Source organism: Euprymna scolopes, chromosome 44 (genome assembly GCF_053919585.1).
Source record: "Euprymna scolopes isolate OS-2025 chromosome 44, ASM5391958v1, whole genome shotgun sequence".
NCBI classification, from domain to species: Eukaryota; Metazoa; Mollusca; class Cephalopoda; order Sepiida; family Sepiolidae; genus Euprymna; species Euprymna scolopes.
In genome coordinates this window covers 54675275-54695857 of record NC_136525.1, presented here as the reverse complement: position 1 = coordinate 54695857, position 20583 = coordinate 54675275, and the positions used below count along the sequence as shown (strand labels likewise).

The window sequence follows — 20583 nt, the reverse complement described above, 5'->3', positions numbered from 1 at the left end:
GAAAAGAAAACGAATGAAAGTATTTTACCTATATCTCATCCTTGCAAAGTACTTTTTAAAGATTTATATATTTGACTATTTTCGTATCTCCATATTTTTTATTCATATAGACAAATATGCTAAACATGCTAATATTTCGGAATGGTTGGTTTATTGAAAAACATTAGTAGGTGTTCCTATTTACAATGTCTCCCCACGGGACAGAGTTAGACACCAGGGTCGTTTTTTAACGTGGAGAAAAGGAACAAAAATAAAAATTGTCTCAGTCGTGAAGGATTTCTCCTCCACTGACAGAGAACAAGAAATTGAAGTGCAGCATCTGAAGAACAGATACTACACTTTGGGTATTTATTTGCTCCCCCACCGAGCAAATTAGGCACAAGCCCAATTTTTAATGTGAGGAGTGAAGGGAGGGGGAAGGGAAAAAGGGGACCAGCTCCCGAGAGGTGGGAAATGGGAGCTGGTTAAAGGTCAGGTATGTGGGGTTGCCCCCACATCTGGTCTTTGCTTGCAGTATCTGTCGGAACAGATACTACACTTTGATCTTGTCCCGAAGGCCAAGTACTATATATTAGTAGGTGTTGCCCAGTCGTAAAATATGTTTAAATATATTTTAATTAATACGGATTTTTTATTTATTATTATAGAACCAATTATTTATTGATTATGATATTGTACCGAATACATATTACTACCCAATATTGCATGCATATATCATGCATTTAAAAAAATTAAAATACTAATAAAAATATTTCTTTCACAAACTTTTTCTTTTATTGACGACTAGCGAGGGGTACCCGGCATTGCCCGTGTGTTTGGAGGTGTGTGTGGTTTTGGGTAAATAAAAAGAAAAATCGTTGGTTGTTAAAAAAAACGAAGCCTTGACGCGCAGTTGGAAAATAGTAAAGTGTGAAAAAAAACAAAAAAACAGGTGCCCGTTTTTGATGAGTTATTGACGTGAACTTTGAGTGCGGGACAGTGTTTTATTTAACGCAAGTCTGTTTTTTTTATATGAAAAATCTTAATGCACATGCAGCGATGGTACGCGATAGCTATTCAGCAGTTAACATTTTCTGCGGGACAGTTTTTAATGAGGTCAATAAACCAGTTTGTTTGTTTTTAACTAACTTTGGAAAAAAACAGCTTCCTGTTTATTAGGGGGTGTGTCTCGTCTTGAAATGAAAGCAACCGTCTGATACGACGAAGCCGACATTGACCAAACGTTACATAGCTTTCTAGAGACCACTGGCCGTGGGCCAGTATTTCAAATCGAGTTTCGCTTTTTTTTTTTTTCTTTTTTTTTTTTTTTTCTTATACCGAAAAACGAATGCAACACGTGCAGATCCAAAAATGTCGAATAATTAACGTTTCAAAATCGGGCAAATTAAATAGAGAGGCGACCACCGTTGTTAAGTCATAGATATTATCATTTAGACGTGATATAAAAAGTTTTAAAAATGAGCGACGGCCTTGAGAATCCGCCGGAAAAAAGCCTTTTGAAGACATACACAAAAAGCGAACACACATATACACATACATTTTTGCTTTTATATATAGAGATTTCTAAACATTTCTTCATTGCATTCTTGGAGCAGTACGTAACCATTATTAAATATACTATTATCGAAATTATTAAAATTGATTACTTTGTTTCAGTTAATCTAAGGTATGTTTTCTTTTTACATAATACGCTACTTCCATTATGTAAGACGCCATTTTGTAAAAATCTCAATTATTCTAGCATTTTTACATATTTTAAGCTTGTTTTTCTTCAGATTACAGGCATAATGCTAAATAGATTTTATTACATTTTCACCCCAAACAAGGCACATTGCCACTTTGATGTAGGGGGCTACTATCAGGGACATAAGCATCAGCGATACTATGTTGGGAGTTGGGCAGCAAGATGTCTGTTCACGTTACACTTGAACTTTCACTTTTGCTTTGAAAAGGCCTTATTTCTATTATTTCATTGAAAAGCCTTGAATATATGGAAAAGGTTCTGAAGAGGCCTTGAAAATTGTATTCTTTATGTTTAGTAAAAATTTCTGTTGAAATATTAAAAATAAAATCAAGATAAATGCTATTATATTATTTTTTTAATTACATTTTCACCCCAAACAAGGCACATTGCCACTTTGATGTAGAGGGCTACTATCAGGGACATAAGCATCAGGGGTACTATATAGGGAGTTGGGCAGCAAGATGTCAGTTCACGTTACACTTGAACTTCTGCATGTCAGTACAATATGGGAAGCAGGGACCTGAAAGGGAATTCCAAAGTCTAGCGGTTCTGAGGAAGAAACTATTGGAGTAGAAAGCTCTCTTACATCTAGGGATCTCTACTGTGAAGGGGTGGGATACATTAGCCGAGCACGTGTCCAAATTCACCTTGAATTGTTACATTGTTGGTGCATTTAATATCTTTCTTGGAAGTTTATTCCAAGGTGCAGGGATTCTGATTGAGAAAGTGACCTTCCTCCAATTCAGTTAAATTTTTTATTTTAAAAAAGTTTATTTTATTATTTTAAGAAATTTTTTTTAAATTTAGAAGAATTTTTTTTAATTTAACAAAAAATTTTTTTTATATCAAAGAAATTCTTTTATTTTAAAGAATTTTTGGGTTTGTTTTAATGTGCACATGGATTTGAAAAAGTTGTCAAAAAACAAACATATAATAAATAAATGATATCAAAGGCAAGATAAGTTACTTTTCTACCTAACTGGATAATTTTCTAGTGATTTTATTTCATGTAACATGTTTATTCAGATCGAAAACATAGTGTTTACCAGTGTATTGGAAAATTCAAAATGGCGTCTGACTCTCTCTTTGACACAGTAAGTTTGGGAAAAGGAGTTAAAAATAAAAAACTAGGCAAAATACTGTTAGAAACTCGTTCAATATATGTAACCGTATTTGGTGGGTTTTTAACAGTATTAATGTTACATTAAATAAAAACACTAAAAACATATCCAGTTAGGTAGAAAAGTAACTTACCTTGCACTTGATAACATTTATTTGTTATATATTTGTTTTTTGACAACTTTTTCGAATCTATGTGTGCAGTAAAACAAACCCGAATTTTTAAAAAAAAAATTTATTTTAACAGATTTTTTTTATTTTTAACAAATATTTTTATTTTAACAAATATTTTGTATTCAAAAGAAATTTTTTAAATTATTATTCTTATTATTTATTTATTTTTTTTTTTCAGAATTCTGATGAGGCGTTCCGTGGCTCCTAGTCAGTCTGGAGCTGCCAAGCGAGCCAGATTTTCAGCCCCTTTTAAGGTGAATCATTTTTCTTCATTATTAAAAAATGTGAGACAATTTTACATTCTAAAACTTATTTCAACATGAAATTCATATACATTCACCTGGCTTCTCAAACTTCATTTTGCATACCCAAACTAGTTGCTTTTCCCGATGGGGTATTTTGGAACCCTTGGAAAAATAGACCTAATTTTTAATAGACAGGTTTTGAACAGACTTAAACAGTCCTTGAATTTTAACTTTTGCTTTGAAAAGGCCTTATTTCTATTATTTCCTTGAGAAATCCTTGAATATATGGAAAATGTCCTGAAGAAAATTGTATTCTTTATGTTTAGTAAAAATTTCTGTTGAAATATTAAAAATAAAATCAAGATAAATGCTATTATATTATTTTTAAATATTAATAAAAATACCATTAAAATATTAATAAAAATACCATTAAAATATTTTTTAAATATTGAAAATAAAATAGATATAAATACTATTAAATTATTTTTTAAATATTAATAAAAATACCATTAAAATATTTTTAAAATATTGAAAATAAAATCGATATAAATACTATTAAATTATTTTGTTTAAATATTAATGAAAATACCATTAAAATATTTTTTAAAATATTGAAAATAAAATCGATATGAATACTATTAAATTATTTTTTTAAATATTAATGAAAATACCATCAAAATATTTTTTAATATGGAAAATAAAATCGAAATACATTGTTTTGAAATTTCATTGTATTATTGTGGAGCCAAGAGTTACGTCCCTTTATCAGAAAACTTTCTGATGCTTTCCATATTACAACATTGAGTAGTTTTGTGATAAAAGGATATAACTCTTGTATTCACAATACTCAAAATTCAAAATTTTAAAGTAAAATGGATACAGTGTATACCAATCTACAATGTGGAATATGGCATTTAATCGCGCTTGATTGGCTAAATATAAATGGCTCAGGGAATGTAAAAATGATTGTCGACAGGCACATATTGTTGTTTATGTCAAAAAGTATTTGTTTTAAGCAAAATGGACGAAGGTGCCTAGAAATCGCAAATGGTTAGCACTGAACACAAAACGAAGAAAAGCTGTAGATAGTAACCAGTTTTGTTGTGTGTTAGAAAACTTCACGTGTGACGTTTAAAACTACTTCATGAAATAAAGAGATAAATTAAAATGACTTTTTTCTGTTGTTAATTAAGTTTTTTGGTTTTATATATCATTGTTCCTGTATCAAATTTTGTTTTGAAAACTTGAATTTTGTCTGGGATAAGCTATGAAAAACTTTAAAATCCTTGAAAACTCCTTGAAAATGGATATTAAAAATCTGTATGAACCTTGATTTGGACTCTCTCATCAATTTTGATGTGTGAAGTTCCGCCACAACAACTAAGTTGCTCGGAAATCCACACAGATGATTTGTTTATAGCGGTGAAGGCTTTGTGTAGAACCAACCACACTTTTTGGTATTACTGCTAACCTTTGCCAGTGCAGATGGTTGCCACAGGACAGTATGCAGTAGGCCGAAGGAGTTACCTTTTCCTAAATGCATGTCTTAACAAAGACTGTGGGTGCATCTTTCCCAATGAATTAAAGCACCCCCAGATACTAACTTGGAAATTTGTGCATACAGTGCATAGCCTTTCCAAACAGTCATCCATTTGGTATTGGCCAGGCTCAACATTGCTTAACTTGGATGATCTGATGTGTCAATATTATTGTGCCATATATATATATATATATATATATATATATATATACTATAGGTTGAGAAGTTTCCACACATACACACACATGCTCACTTTGTGTGTATATATATATATCTATATATATATATATACAGGGTGTCCATAAAGTCCATAAATTTATAACTTTATTTGTATTTGCAATAGAAATACATGATGCCCGTCTTACAGACTTTCTTGGACTTGCAGTAAAGGATTCTTCTATGGAAGCAACACTTTCGTCACTGACACATGGCCTTCCAGGCCGTGGTTTATCATGGACAGAGCCTGTCTCTTTAGATTTTTTCATCCATTTAACAATGGTGTTCATATGAGGCTCTTTTTTATTGCATTCAATTCTAAACTTTATTTGTACAGCAATAGTAGATTTCAATTCAGCCAACCAAAGGATACAGTTTACTTTTTCCTCAATTGAAGCCATGGGATCAAATTGATTCTGAAAAACAAAAGAAAATATTTTTTACTTATTTTTTACTTATCTAAAAATTGTTACGAATTTTGTGGTGAAAAATTATTCAATAACTATACTTAAAACTAGATACATGAAACTTTATAACATTTTTTACAGATTATTTCTATCGCAAATATAAATAAAGTTATAAATTTTTTAAAGTGCACACGAACTTTATGGACACCCTATATATATATATCTATATTTTTATAAAGTAATAGGGTTCGTGTGTTTCTGTCTGTGTGTACAGCTCTCCACCATCAACGAAATATAAAGGAGGTAAGAGGGTAGATCTCTCCTGGTAGAGAAACATTAGAACCCATTTTAGGATGTTTCTGTTATAGGAGACATAAGAATCTTTGCCTAATTTCTTTATATACTATTCTACAAACAACCCCCATATCGAATGACTTATGCTCATTTGCATATCACATTATATTAAATCTCTTTAACTAATTACCTCGACCTTATTACATATTGGAAATATTCTAATAATTTCAACTGTACTATTTACAAAATCTATTTAACATTTAATCTATCTTCTATCTTCTATCTATCTATATCTATATCTATCTTCTATCTATATCTATATCTATATCTATATCTATATCTATATCTATCTATATCTATCTATCTATATCTATCTATATGTCTATAAAAACAGAGATGTGTGTGTGCCACAGACGATTTCTGATTGGTTAATCCAATAATCACATCTCCTAAAAAACAATCGTTTCTACGCTCTTACCTTTACCATAAAATATTATGGCTTTATTTATTGTCCATCTTGGAAGGGTTTAATTTTTTAATAACTTGTTATTTACAAATTAAAAAAATACGAAACTATTATACGAAACTAAACTACACGAAATACGCGCACACACGCACACACACACGTTCACTACCGTCACGTTGTTATGGCAACCAAACCCGCTGACTTCTTTTTCTCATTTCACTCGTGGTCTTAAATTCATTTCGGGTTTGTATTACTGTACACATAGATTCGAATAAGTTGCCAAAAAACAAATATATAACAAATAAATGTTATCAAAGGCAAATTTTTCGTGTTTTTATTCAATTTAACGTGTTTATTCAGCTCGAAAAGCATACAGTGTTTACCGATGTATTGGAAAATTCAAGATGGCGGCCGATTCTCTCTTTAACACGGTAAGTTTGGAAAAAGGTGTAATAAATAAAAAACCGGTTAAAATACTGTTAAAAACTCGCTCAATATATGTTACCGTGACATAGGTTGACATATATTCGGCGGGTTTTTAATAGTATTTTGTATAGTTTTTTATTTATAACACCTTTTCCCAAACTTACGGTGTTAAAGAATGTGTGAGACGCCATCTTGAATTTTCCAACACATCGGTAAACACTGTATTCTTTTCGAGCTGAATAAACATGTTAAATTGAATAAAAACACGAAAAATATATCCAGTTTTTATCGGTTTTTTACCTTCTCTGCAGAAGTACAAAAAAAAAAACAAACAAAAAAAAAACGGAAGGTACTTTTACAGAATGTTAAACTAACCCTAACCGATGTTTTATGTTTAGTTTAGGAAAAGTCAGAAGAAATAAAAGTCATTATTGCATGAAATATACGTATTTAGTTGAAGTATTGTTTCTGTCAATTCTTTCGAAGAAATTTAGCAAGAATACCTGTAAACCAGGAAATCGGTAAAATGTCATCATGGATGAATACTTGTCTATTATAATTTCTACCCTTGACAAAAACTTAGCCATAACAAAAGAGATTTATTGTTCAGATTGTTTTTGAGATTGATTTCTAAAAAGATATTTTATAAATAAAATCGACTTTAAACTTAAAGACTTAAATTACAATAATTGAATTTAAACATTCTTATTTCAATATTTGGCACATAACACCTGCAAAAATGATCACAATGTCAGGATTTCATTTTATTTCAGAATCGATGGCAAATACTAATATTTAACATTAGTTTATCATTTAAGCCGATAAAAAGCCCTTTTTTTCCGAGTCATAAAAGGATTTGGAGTTTCCTAATCAACCTTTCGGGTGCAGTTGCACGCTCTCAAAATAACTAAAGTGTTGGCTTTAAAAAAATTGGTTCATTAAAACTAAACAGGTTTAGTTTTAATAAAAAAAAAAAAATTAAAAAAAAAATCGCTTTGGTAATTAGATATGTCGTATGGTTATCCCTAATCGCTGAATAAAACCGCTAACGAGTTGAATGATTACGACATAAAATTAAACTCGGGTTCCTGAAACGGAAACTTCGTTTGTTTTTGTTTTTTTCTTATCAATATATTTACATTGTTATTTTGTTTTCATTTTCAATCATTCGAACAGTTTTCTTTTTCAAGTAATCCAAGTTACAAAATTCCCACTGTTTACTATGCTAAAATCACAATGACTAATGTATACCTATTAACCCTTATCCTTGAGTGGCCTCTGGGCCTTGATAAGTGGTAACACCCATGTAAAAAAAAAAAATTTAAAAAAATCACGCGAACAGTTTTCTTTTTATAATGTACAGTTTTAAAAGTTTAAAAACGATATAGTTTTTACTTCAGGAAACTTAATGGGTCAGTTTTTACGATGTGCCCTGTTAAAATACTGTTAAAAACTCGCTCAATATATGTTACCGTGACATAGGTTGACATATATTCGGCGGGTTTTTAATAGTATTTTGTATAGTTTTTTTTATTTATAACACCTTTTCCCAAACTTACGGTGTTAAAGAGGGTGTGAGACGCCATCTTGAATTTTCCAACACATCGGTAAACACTGTATGTTTTTCGAGCTGAATAAATATATTACATTGAATAAAAACACAAAAAAGATATCCAGTTAGGTAGAAAAGTAACTTATCTTGTTTTTGATAACATTTATTTATATATTTGTTTTTGACTATTTTTTCGAATCTATGTGTACAGTAATCTTGCCAGGATGCGGAGGAAAATGAATGAAGGGGGAGGGGAATAAAATAAAAACATTTTGGAAACAGAGTAAGTTTGAAAGAATTGCTTTGCACAGAAAGAAATTAATGAAAAAATAAAATTAAATTTCTTTTCTTTCTTGATTTTTTTTTTAGTTTTTTATGAAAAAGGAAGTCAAAATTAAGACTATAAAAAACAATTTTTATTAAGAGCGAACCTCAGTCGTCAGGTCTGTAAAAAAAAGACGTGGAATAATAAATGTTTTCTAATACAAATTGTTTTTACTTATGTGTTCATTTGTCTCTTTGAAGTTCGTTTGTTTAATATATCGGTTTGCAATATAATTTTGTCATTCTGTCAGACTCAAATTTTAAATCTATATATCTATAAAAGTGAAAGTGTGTGTGTGTGTGTGTGTGTGTGTGTGTGTGTGTGTGTGTGTGTGTACATTTCCCTACGAAATAACTCTGTCAATTTTTAGTCTACAGACTCGAAATTTGATATACAGGGTACTGAGATTTGGAAAAATCTATGTGATCGGTTTTTAGCCAGAAATTTGGCGATTAAGGGGTCAAAGTTCAACGATTTGAGCTTTGAGAACTCTACCAAACTTCTCCGACAATTTTGGGTCTACACACTTTAAATTTTAGATATAGCTTCCGTGGACATGGATCTAACTTAATAACTTGATTTGAGCCCAAAACAATAAATTTTCAGGGGTCATAATAGGGGTCAAAGTTAAAAAAATTACCCCCTTTTTTTTTGCTCAGCATACACCTCCAAACACCCGGGCAACGCCGGGCACCCATGCTAGTATATATATATATATATATATATATATACTAGCAAAAGAACCCGTCATTGACTGGGTTCAAAAACAGCCTACAGAAAATGGACTCTGATTTATGAAAGTATAATAGGTTATGAAAAGGAAGGGTTGTAAAGAGATAGCTTCGAATTTGGGGCTATCAAAACCAAAGCAAAATATGATGAAAGTAAAAATAAAATAGATAAACCCCATAATTTATTATACCATACCTGTTCACACTGAAACACTTATCACAATATTCTGTGGATCTATATTAAAAAACCTTGTTAAACTTTGTGACATATTTTCATTCTATGGAGGTCAGGTTCGAATGAACATCCCATAATTTTATTATACCATATTTCTTCAAACTGAAACATAATTATCAAAGTATACTTACGCAGATAGATATGAAAAGTCTTTATTAAAGTTTGTGCCTATTTCCATTCTATGGAGGCCAGGCACGAACGCAGACCCCACAATTTTTATTATAGTCATACCCTCCCTTATCAAAGTATTATTATGTACATCTATATCAAAAACCCTTGTAAACGTTTTTTTTTTTTAATTTTCAAATTTTTTATTTCCATACTTTGTGGACAAGGCGCGTGCGCAGACTCCATAATTTTAATGAATCATCATTATGCCAGATCAAAATACCCATTCCTGTGTTTCGATACATCTATCATTATATGTGATCAGTTTTCTATAATAGTCAACCATATAGGAGCCTATTCGTGACCAGACACCCACACAGACGTTCAGCTTTATATTATATATATATATATATATATATATATATGCAAAGTGAGAATGTGTGTGGACACTTCTCAACCTATATACTCAACTACAGGATAATCAGACATATGGAAAACCTTTTAATCGATTTTCATCCGGAAAAATAGGGTTGCTAAGAGGTCAAATTAGCAAATTGGTAAGTAAGTGTTGTCTGATTTTTATCTGTCAACTCTCATGACTGCGCATGTCCAGACAACTTTTTTATGCTAAGAATAAGATTTTTTAAAAACACTTTGTAAATGTTGTGTGAAGCTGGTGTAATGGCTGTCGTACTTGATTCAATGTCTTTGGGTTTTGGTTCAATATCTTTAGGTTTTGATACAATATCTTTAGGTTTTGATACAATATCTTTAGGTTTTGATACAATATCTTTAGGTTTTGATACAATATCTTTAGGTTTTGATTCAATATCTTTAGGTTTTGATTCAATATCTTTGGGTTTTGATTCAATATCTTTAGGTTTTGGTTCAATATCTTTAGGTTTTGATACAATATCTTTAGGTTTTGGTTCAATATCTTTAGGTTTTGGTTCAATATCTTTAGGTTTTGATTCAATATCTTTAGGTTTTGGTTCAATATCTTTAGATTTTGATTCAATATCTTTAGGTTTTGGTTCAATATCTTTAGGTTTTGATTCAATATCTTTAGGTTTTGGTTCAATATCTTTAGATTTTGATTCAATATCTTTAGGTTTTGGTTCAATATCTTTAGGTTTTGATACAATATCTTTGGGTTTTGGTTCAATATCTTTAGGTTTTGGTTCAATATCTTTAGGTTTTGATACAATATCTTTAGGTTTTGGTTCAATGTCTTTAGGTTTTGATTCAATATCTTTAGGTTTTGGTTCAATGTCTTTAGGTTTTGGTTCAATGTCTTTAGGTTTTGGTTCAATGTCTTTTGGTTTTGATTCAATATCTTTAGGTTTTGATTCAATATCTTTAGGTTTTGATTCAATGTCTTTAGGTTTTGGTTCAATGTCTTTAGGTTTTGATACAATATCTTTAGGTTTTGGTTCAATATCTTTAGGTTTTGATACAATATCTTTAGGTTTTGGTTCAATGTCTTTTGGTTTTGATTGAATATCTTTAGGTTTTGATTCAATATCTTTAGGTTTTGATTCAATGTCTTTAGGTTTTGGTTCAATGTCTTTAGGTTTTGATACAATATCTTTAGGTTTTGGTTCAATATCTTTAGGTTTTGGTTCAATATCTTTAGGTTTTGGTTCAATATCTTTAGGTTTTGGTTCAATATCTTTAGGTTTTGATTCAATATCTTTAGGTTTTGGTTCAATATCTTTAGGTTTTGGTTCAATGTCTTTAGGTTTTGATTCAATATCTTTAGGTTTTGATTCAATATCTTTAGGTTTTGATACAATATCTTTAGGTTTTGGTTCAATGTCTTTAGGTTTTGATTCAATATCTTTAGGTTTTGATTCAATATCTTTAGGTTTTGGTTCAATATCTTTAGGTTTTGATACAATATCTTTAGGTTTTGATTCAATATCTTTAGGTTTTGATACAATATCTTTAGGTTTTGATTCAATATCTTTAGGTTTTTGTTCAATATCTTTAGGTTTTGGTTCAATGTCTTTAGGTTTTGGTTCAATATCTTTAGGTTTTGATTCAATATCTTTAGGTTTTGATACAATATCTTTAGGTTTTGGTTCAATGTCTTTAGGTTTTGATTCAATATCTTTAGGTTTTGGTTCAATATCTTTAGGTTTTGGTTCAATGTCTTTAGGTTTTGGTTCAATATCTTTAGGTTTTGATTCAATGTCTTTAGGTTTTTGTTCAATATCTTTAGGTTTTGATTCAATATCTTTAGGTTTTGGTTCAATGTCTTTAGGTTTTTGTTCAATATCTTTAGGTTTTGATTCAATATCTTTAGGTTTTGATTCAATGTCTTTAGGTTTTGATTCAATATCTTTAGGTTTTGATTCAATATCTTTAGGTTTTGGTTCAATGTCTTTAGGTTTTGGTTCAATGTCTTTAGGTTTTGGTTCAATGTCTTTAGGTTTTGGTTCAATGTCTTTAGGTTTTGGTTCAATGTCTTTAGGTTTTGGTTCAATGTCTTTAGGTTTTGATACAATATCTTTAGGTTTTGGTTCAATGTCTTTAGGTTTTGATTCAATATCTTTGGGTTTTGGTTCAATGTCTTTAGGTTTTGATTCAATATCTTTAGGTTTTGATTCAATATCTTTAGGTTTTGATTCAATATCTTTAGGTTTTGATTCAATATCTTTAGGTTTTGGTTCAATGTCTTTGGGTTTTGATTCAATATCTTTAGGTTTTGATTCAATATCTTTAGGTTTTGATTCAATGTCTTTAGGTTTTGATTCAATATCTTTAGGTTTTGATTCAATATCTTTAGGTTTTGATTCAATATCTTTAGGTTTTATTCAATATCTTCAGGTTTTGATTCAATATCTTTAGGTTTTGATTCAATGTCTTTAGGTTTTGATTCAATATCTTTAGGTTTTGATTCAATATCTTTAGGTTTTGATTCAATATCTTTAGGTTTTGATTCAATATCTTTAGGTTTTGATTCAATATCTTTAGGTTTTGATTCAATATCTTTAGGTTTTGATTCAATATCTTTAGGTTTTGATTCAATATCTTTAGGTTTTGATTCAATATCTTTAGGTTTTGATTCAATATCTTTAGGTTTTGATTCAATATCTTTAGGTTTTGGTTCAATATCTTTAGGTTTTGGTTCAATATCTTTAGGTTTTTATTCAATATCTTTAGGTTTTTATTCAATATCTTTAGGTTTTGATTCAATATCTTTAGGTTTTGATTCAATATCTTTAGGTTTTGATTCAATATCTTTAGGTTTTGATTCAATATCTTTAGGTTTTATTCAATATCTTCAGGTTTTGATTCAATATCTTTAGGTTTTGATTCAATGTCTTTAGGTTTTGATTCAATATCTTTAGGTTTTGATTCAATATCTTTAGGTTTTGATTCAATATCTTTAGGTTTTGATTCAATATCTTTAGGTTTTGATTCAATATCTTTAGGTTTTGGTTCAATATCTTTAGGTTTTGATTCAATATCTTTAGGTTTTGATTCAATATCTTTAGGTTTTGATTCAATATCTTTAGGTTTTGTTTCAATATCTTTAGGTTTTTATTCAATATCTTTAGGTTTTGATTCAATATCTTTAGGTTTTGATTCAATATCTTTAGGTTTTGATTCAATATCTTTAGGTTTTGATTCAATGTCTTTAGGTTTTTATTCAATATCTTTAGGTTTTTATTCAATATCTTTAGGTTTTGATTCAATATCTTTAGGTTTTGATTCAATATCTTTAGGTTTTGATTCAATATCTTTAGGTTTTGATTCAATATCTTTAGGTTTTGATTCAATATCTTTAGGTTTTGATTCAATATCTTTAGGTTTTGATTCAATATCTTTAGGTTTTGATTCAATATCTTTAGGTTTTGATTCAATATCTTTAGGTTTTGGTTCAATATCTTTAGGTTTTTATTCAATATCTTTAGGTTTTTATTCAATATCTTTAGGTTTTGATTCAATATCTTTAGGTTTTGATTCAATATCTTTAGGTTTTTATTCAATATCTTTAGGTTTTGATTCAATATCTTTAGGTTTTGATTCAATATCTTTAGGTTTTGATTCAATATCTTTAGGTTTTGATTCAATATCTTTAGGTTTTGATTCAATATCTTTAGGTTTTGATTCAATATCTTTAGGTTTTATTCAATATCTTTAGGTTTTGATTCAATATCTTTAGGTTTTGATTCAATATCTTTAGGTTTTGATTCAATGTCTTTAGGTTTTGATTCAATATCTTTAGGTTTTGATTCAATATCTTTAGGTTTTGATTCAATATCTTTAGGTTTTTATTCAATATCTTTAGGTTTTGATTCAATATCTTTAGGTTTTGATTCAATATCTTTAGGTTTTGATTCAATATCTTTAGGTTTTGATTCAATATCTTTAGGTTTTGATTCAATATCTTTAGGTTTTGATTCAATATCTTTAGGTTTTGATTCAATATCTTTAGGTTTTGATTCAATATCTTTAGGTTTTGATTCAATATCTAGGTTTTATTCAATATCTTCAGGTTTTGATTCAATATCTTTAGGTTTTGATTCAATGTCTTTAGGTTTTGGTTCAATGTCTTTAGGTTTTGATACAATATCTTTAGGTTTTGGTTCAATATCTTTAGGTTTTGATACAATATCTTTAGGTTTTGGTTCAATGTCTTTTGGTTTTGATTGAATATCTTTAGGTTTTGATTCAATATCTTTAGGTTTTGATTCAATGTCTTTAGGTTTTGGTTCAATGTCTTTAGGTTTTGATACAATATCTTTAGGTTTTGGTTCAATATCTTTAGGTTTTGGTTCAATATCTTTAGGTTTTGGTTCAATATCTTTAGGTTTTGGTTCAATATCTTTAGGTTTTGATTCAATATCTTTAGGTTTTGGTTCAATATCTTTAGGTTTTGGTTCAATGTCTTTAGGTTTTGATTCAATATCTTTAGGTTTTGATTCAATATCTTTAGGTTTTGATACAATATCTTTAGGTTTTGGTTCAATGTCTTTAGGTTTTGATTCAATATCTTTAGGTTTTGATTCAATATCTTTAGGTTTTGGTTCAATATCTTTAGGTTTTGATACAATATCTTTAGGTTTTGATTCAATATCTTTAGGTTTTGATACAATATCTTTAGGTTTTGATTCAATATCTTTAGGTTTTTGTTCAATATCTTTAGGTTTTGGTTCAATGTCTTTAGGTTTTGGTTCAATATCTTTAGGTTTTGATTCAATATCTTTAGGTTTTGATACAATATCTTTAGGTTTTGGTTCAATGTCTTTAGGTTTTGATTCAATATCTTTAGGTTTTGGTTCAATATCTTTAGGTTTTGGTTCAATGTCTTTAGGTTTTGGTTCAATATCTTTAGGTTTTGATTCAATGTCTTTAGGTTTTTGTTCAATATCTTTAGGTTTTGATTCAATATCTTTAGGTTTTGGTTCAATGTCTTTAGGTTTTTGTTCAATATCTTTAGGTTTTGATTCAATATCTTTAGGTTTTGGTTCAATGTCTTTAGGTTTTGGTTCAATGTCTTTAGGTTTTGGTTCAATGTCTTTAGGTTTTGGTTCAATGTCTTTAGGTTTTGGTTCAATGTCTTTAGGTTTTGGTTCAATGTCTTTAGGTTTTGATACAATATCTTTAGGTTTTGGTTCAATGTCTTTAGGTTTTGATTCAATATCTTTGGGTTTTGGTTCAATGTCTTTAGGTTTTGATTCAATATCTTTAGGTTTTGATTCAATATCTTTAGGTTTTGATTCAATATCTTTAGGTTTTGATTCAATATCTTTAGGTTTTGGTTCAATGTCTTTGGGTTTTGATTCAATATCTTTAGGTTTTGATTCAATATCTTTAGGTTTTGATTCAATGTCTTTAGGTTTTGATTCAATATCTTTAGGTTTTGATTCAATATCTTTAGGTTTTGATTCAATATCTTTAGGTTTTATTCAATATCTTCAGGTTTTGATTCAATATCTTTAGGTTTTGATTCAATGTCTTTAGGTTTTGATTCAATATCTTTAGGTTTTGATTCAATATCTTTAGGTTTTGATTCAATATCTTTAGGTTTTGATTCAATATCTTTAGGTTTTGATTCAATATCTTTAGGTTTTGATTCAATATCTTTAGGTTTTGATTCAATATCTTTAGGTTTTGATTCAATATCTTTAGGTTTTGATTCAATATCTTTAGGTTTTGATTCAATATCTTTAGGTTTTGATTCAATATCTTTAGGTTTTGGTTCAATATCTTTAGGTTTTGGTTCAATATCTTTAGGTTTTTATTCAATATCTTTAGGTTTTTATTCAATATCTTTAGGTTTTGATTCAATATCTTTAGGTTTTGATTCAATATCTTTAGGTTTTGATTCAATATCTTTAGGTTTTGATTCAATATCTTTAGGTTTTATTCAATATCTTCAGGTTTTGATTCAATATCTTTAGGTTTTGATTCAATGTCTTTAGGTTTTGATTCAATATCTTTAGGTTTTGATTCAATATCTTTAGGTTTTGATTCAATATCTTTAGGTTTTGATTCAATATCTTTAGGTTTTGATTCAATATCTTTAGGTTTTGGTTCAATATCTTTAGGTTTTGATTCAATATCTTTAGGTTTTGATTCAATATCTTTAGGTTTTGTTTCAATATCTTTAGGTTTTGTTTCAATATCTTTAGGTTTTTATTCAATATCTTTAGGTTTTGATTCAATATCTTTAGGTTTTGATTCAATATCTTTAGGTTTTGATTCAATATCTTTAGGTTTTGATTCAATGTCTTTAGGTTTTTATTCAATATCTTTAGGTTTTTATTCAATATCTTTAGGTTTTGATTCAATATCTTTAGGTTTTGATTCAATGTCTTTAGGTTTTGATTCAATATCTTTAGGTTTTGATTCAATATCTTTAGGTTTTGATTAAATATCTTTAGGTTTTGGTTCAATTTCTTTAGGTTTTGATTCAATATCTTTAGGTTTTGATTAAATATCTTTAGATTTTGATTCAATATCTTTAGGTTTTTATTCAATATCTTTAGGTTTTGATTAAATATCTTTAGGTTTTGGTTTCAATTTCTTTAGGTTTTGGTTCAATATCTTTAGGTTTTGATTCAATATCTTTAGGTTTTGATTCAATATCTTTAGGTTTTGATTCAATATCTTTAGGTTTTGATTCAATATCTTTAGGTTTTGATTCAATATCTTTAGGTTTTTATTCAATATCTTTAGGTTTTGATTACGTAACTTTAGGTTTTGATTCAATATCTTTAGGTTTTGGTTCAATGTCTTTAGGTTTTGGTTCAATATCTTTAGGTTTTGTTTCAATATCTTTAGGTTTTGATTCAATATCTTTAGGTTTTGGTTCAATGTCTTTAGGTTTTTGTTCAATATCTTTAGGTTTTGTTTCAATATCTTTAGGTTTTGTTTCAATATCTTTAGGTTTTGGTTAAATATCTTTAGGTTTTGTTTCAATATCTTTAGGTTTTGGTTCAATATCTTTAGGTTTTGGTTCAATATCTTTAGGTTTTGATTCAATGTCTTTAGGTTTTGGTTCAATGTCTTTAGGTTTTGATTCAATGTCTTTAGGTTTTGATTCAATATCTTTAGGTTTTGTTTCAATATCTTTAGGTTTTGTTTCAATATCTTTAGGTTTTGTTTCAATATCTTTAGGTTTTGATTCAATATCTTTAGGTTTTGATTCAATATCTTTAGGTTTTGTTTCAATATCTTTAGGTTTTGATTCAATATCTTTAGGTTTTGGTTCAATGTCTTTAGGTTTTTGTTCAATATCTTTAGGTTTTGTTTCAATATCTTTAGGTTTTGTTTCAATATCTTTAGGTTTTGGTTCAATGTCTTTAGGTTTTGGTTCAATATCTTTAGGTTTTGGTTCAATATCTTTAGGTTTTGGTTCAATATCTTTAGGTTTTGATTCAATGTCTTTAGGTTTTGGTTCAATGTCTTTAGGTTTTGATTCAATGTCTTTAGGTTTTGATTCAATATCTTTAGGTTTTGTTTCAATATCTTTAGGTTTTGTTTCAATATCTTTAGGTTTTGTTTCAATATCTTTAGGTTTTGGTTCAATATCTTTAGGTTTTGTTTCAATATCTTTAGGTTTTGATTCAATATCTTTAGGTTTTGATTCAATATCTTTAGGTTTTGATTCAATATCTTTAGATTTTGATTCAATATCTTTAGGTTTTGATTCAATATCTTTAGATTTTGATTCAATATCTTTAGATTTTGATTCAATATCTTTAGATTTTGATTCAATATCTTTAGATTTTGATTCAATGTCTTTAGGTTTTGGTTCAATATCTTTAGGTTTTGATTCAATATCTTTAGATTTTGATTCAATATCTTTAGGTTTTGATTCAATATCTTTAGATTTTGATTCAATATCTTTAGATTTTGATTCAATATCTTTAGGTTTTGATTCAATATCTTTAGGTTTTGATTCAATATCTTTAGGTTTTGATTCAATGTCTTTAGATTTTGATTCAATGTCTTTAGATTTTGATTCAATATCTTTAGATTTTGATTCAATATCTTTAGATTTTGATTCAATATCTTTAGATTTTGATTCAATGTCTTTAGGTTTTGGTTCAATATCTTTAGGTTTTGTTTCAATATCTTTAGGTTTTGATTCAATATCTTTAGGTTTTGATTCAATATCTTTAGGTTTTGTTTCAATATCTTTAGGTTTTGTTTCAATATCTTTAGGTTTTGATTCAATATCTTTAGGTTTTGATTCAATATCTTTAGATTTTGATTCAATATCTTTAGGTTTTGATTCAATATCTTTAGGTTCTGATTCAATATCTTTAGGTTTTGGTTCAATATCTTTAGGTTTTGATTCAATATCTTTAGATTTTGATTCAATATCTTTAGATTTTGATTCAATATCTTTAGATTTTGATTCAATGTCTTTAGGTTTTGGTTCAATATCTTTAGGTTTTGATTCAATATCTTTAGGTTTTGATTCAATATCTTTAGGTTTTGATTCAATATCTTTAGGTTTTGATTCAATATCTTTAGGTTTTGATTCAATATCTTTAGGTTTTGATTCAATATCTTTAGATTTTGATTCAATATCTTTAGATTTTGATTCAATATCTTTAGATTTTGATTCAATATCTTTAGGTTTTGATTCAATATCTTTAGATTTTGATTCAATATCTTTAGATTTTGATTCAATGTCTTTAGGTTTTGGTTCAATATCTTTAGGTTTTGATTCAATGTCTTTAGGTTTTGGTTCAATATCTTTAGGTTTTGATTCAATATCTTTAGGTTTTGATTCAATATCTTTAGATTTTGGTTCAATATCTTTAGGTTTTGGTTCAATGTCTTTAGGTTTTGATTCAATATCTTTAGGTTTTGTTTCAATATCTTTAGGTTTTGGTTCAATTTCTTTAGGTTTTGGTTCAATATCTTTAGGTTTTGGTTCAATATCTTTAGGTTTTGATTCAATGTCTTTAGGTTTTGATTCAATGTCTTTAGGTTTTGATTCAATATCTTTAGGTTTTGATTCAATATCTTTAGGTTTTGATTCAATATCTTTAGGTTTTGATTCAATATCTTTAGGTTTTGATTCAATATCTTTAGGTTTAGATTCAATGTCTTTAGGTTTTGGTTCAATATCTTTAGGTTTTGTTTCAATATCTTTAGGTTTTGATTCAATATCTTTAGGTTTTGGTTCAATGTCTTTAGGTTTTGATTCAATATCTTTAGGTTTTGTTTCAATATCTTTAGGTTTTGGTTCAATGTCTTAAGGTTTTGGTTCAATATCTTTAGGTTTTGGTTCAATATGTTTAGGTTTTGATTCAATGTCTTTAGGTTTTGATTCAATGTCTTTAGGTTTTGATTCAATATCTTTAGGTTTTGATTCAATATCTTTAGGTTTTGATTCAATATCTTTAGGTTTTGGTTCAATGTCTTTAGGTTTTGATTCAATATCTTTAGGTTTTGGTTCAATATCTTTAGGTTTTGGTTCAATATCTTTAGGTTTTGGTTCAATATCTTTAGGTTTTGGTTCAATGTCTTTAGGTTTTGGTTCAATATCTTTAGGTTTTGGTTCAATATCTTTAGGTTTTGGTTCAATATCTTTAGGTTTTGGTTCAATATCTTTAGGTTTTGGTTCAATATCTTTAGGTTTTGATTCAATGTCTTTAGGTTTTGATTCAATATCTTTAGGTTTTGTTTCAATATCTTTAGGTTTTGATTCAATATCTTTAGGTTTTGGTTCAATGTCTTTAGGTTTTGATTCAATATCTTTAGGTTTTGTTTCAATATCTTTAGGTTTTTATTCAATATCTTCAGGTTTTGATTCAATATCTTTAGGTTTTGGTTCAATATCTTTAGGTTTTGATTCAATATCTTCAGGTTTTGATTCAATATCTTTAGGTTTTGGTTCAATATCTTTAGGTTTTGATTACATAACTTTAGGTTTTGATTGAATATCTTTAGGTTTTGATTGAATATCTTTAGGTTTTGATTCAATATCTTTAGGTTTTGGTTCAATATCTTTAGGTTTTGGTTCAATATCTTTAGGTTTTGATTCAATATCTTTAGGTTTTGATTCAATATCTTTAGGTTTTGATTCAATATCTTTAGGTTTTGGTTCAATATCTTTAGGTTTTGGTTCAATATCTTTAGGTTTTGATTCAATATCTTTAGGTTTTGATTCAATATCTTTAGGTTTTGATTCAATATCTTTAGGTTTTGGTTACATATCTTTAGGTTTTGATTCAATATCTTTAGGTTTTGGTTCAATATCTTTAGGTTTTGATTACATAACTTTAGGTTTTGATTACATAACTTTAGGTTTTGATTGAATATCTTTAGGTTTTGATTCAATATATTTAGATTTGGGTTCAATATCTTTAGGTTTTGGTTCAATATCTTTAGGTTTTGATTCAATATCTTTAGGTTTTGATTCAATATCTTTAGATTTTGATTCAATATCTTTAGATTTTGATTAAATATCTTTAGGTTTTGATTCAATATCTTTAGGTTTTGATTCAATATCTTTAGGTTTTG

The 20583-nt window shown here is 28.2% G+C and overlaps 1 protein-coding gene across 2 annotated transcripts in view; it reads left to right on the top strand.

The window, feature by feature from the left end:
- Positions 1–20583, top strand: part of LOC145268846 (DNA repair and recombination protein RAD54B-like) — a 169501-nt gene that overhangs the window by 42038 nt on the left and 106880 nt on the right. For both annotated transcript variants that reach the window (XM_080124518.1, XM_080124520.1), the window contains exon 2: positions 3216–3291. In XM_080124518.1, coding sequence (XP_079980644.1) covers positions 3216–3291 — 76 coding nt within the window. The remainder of the gene's footprint in view (positions 1–3215; positions 3292–20583) is intronic.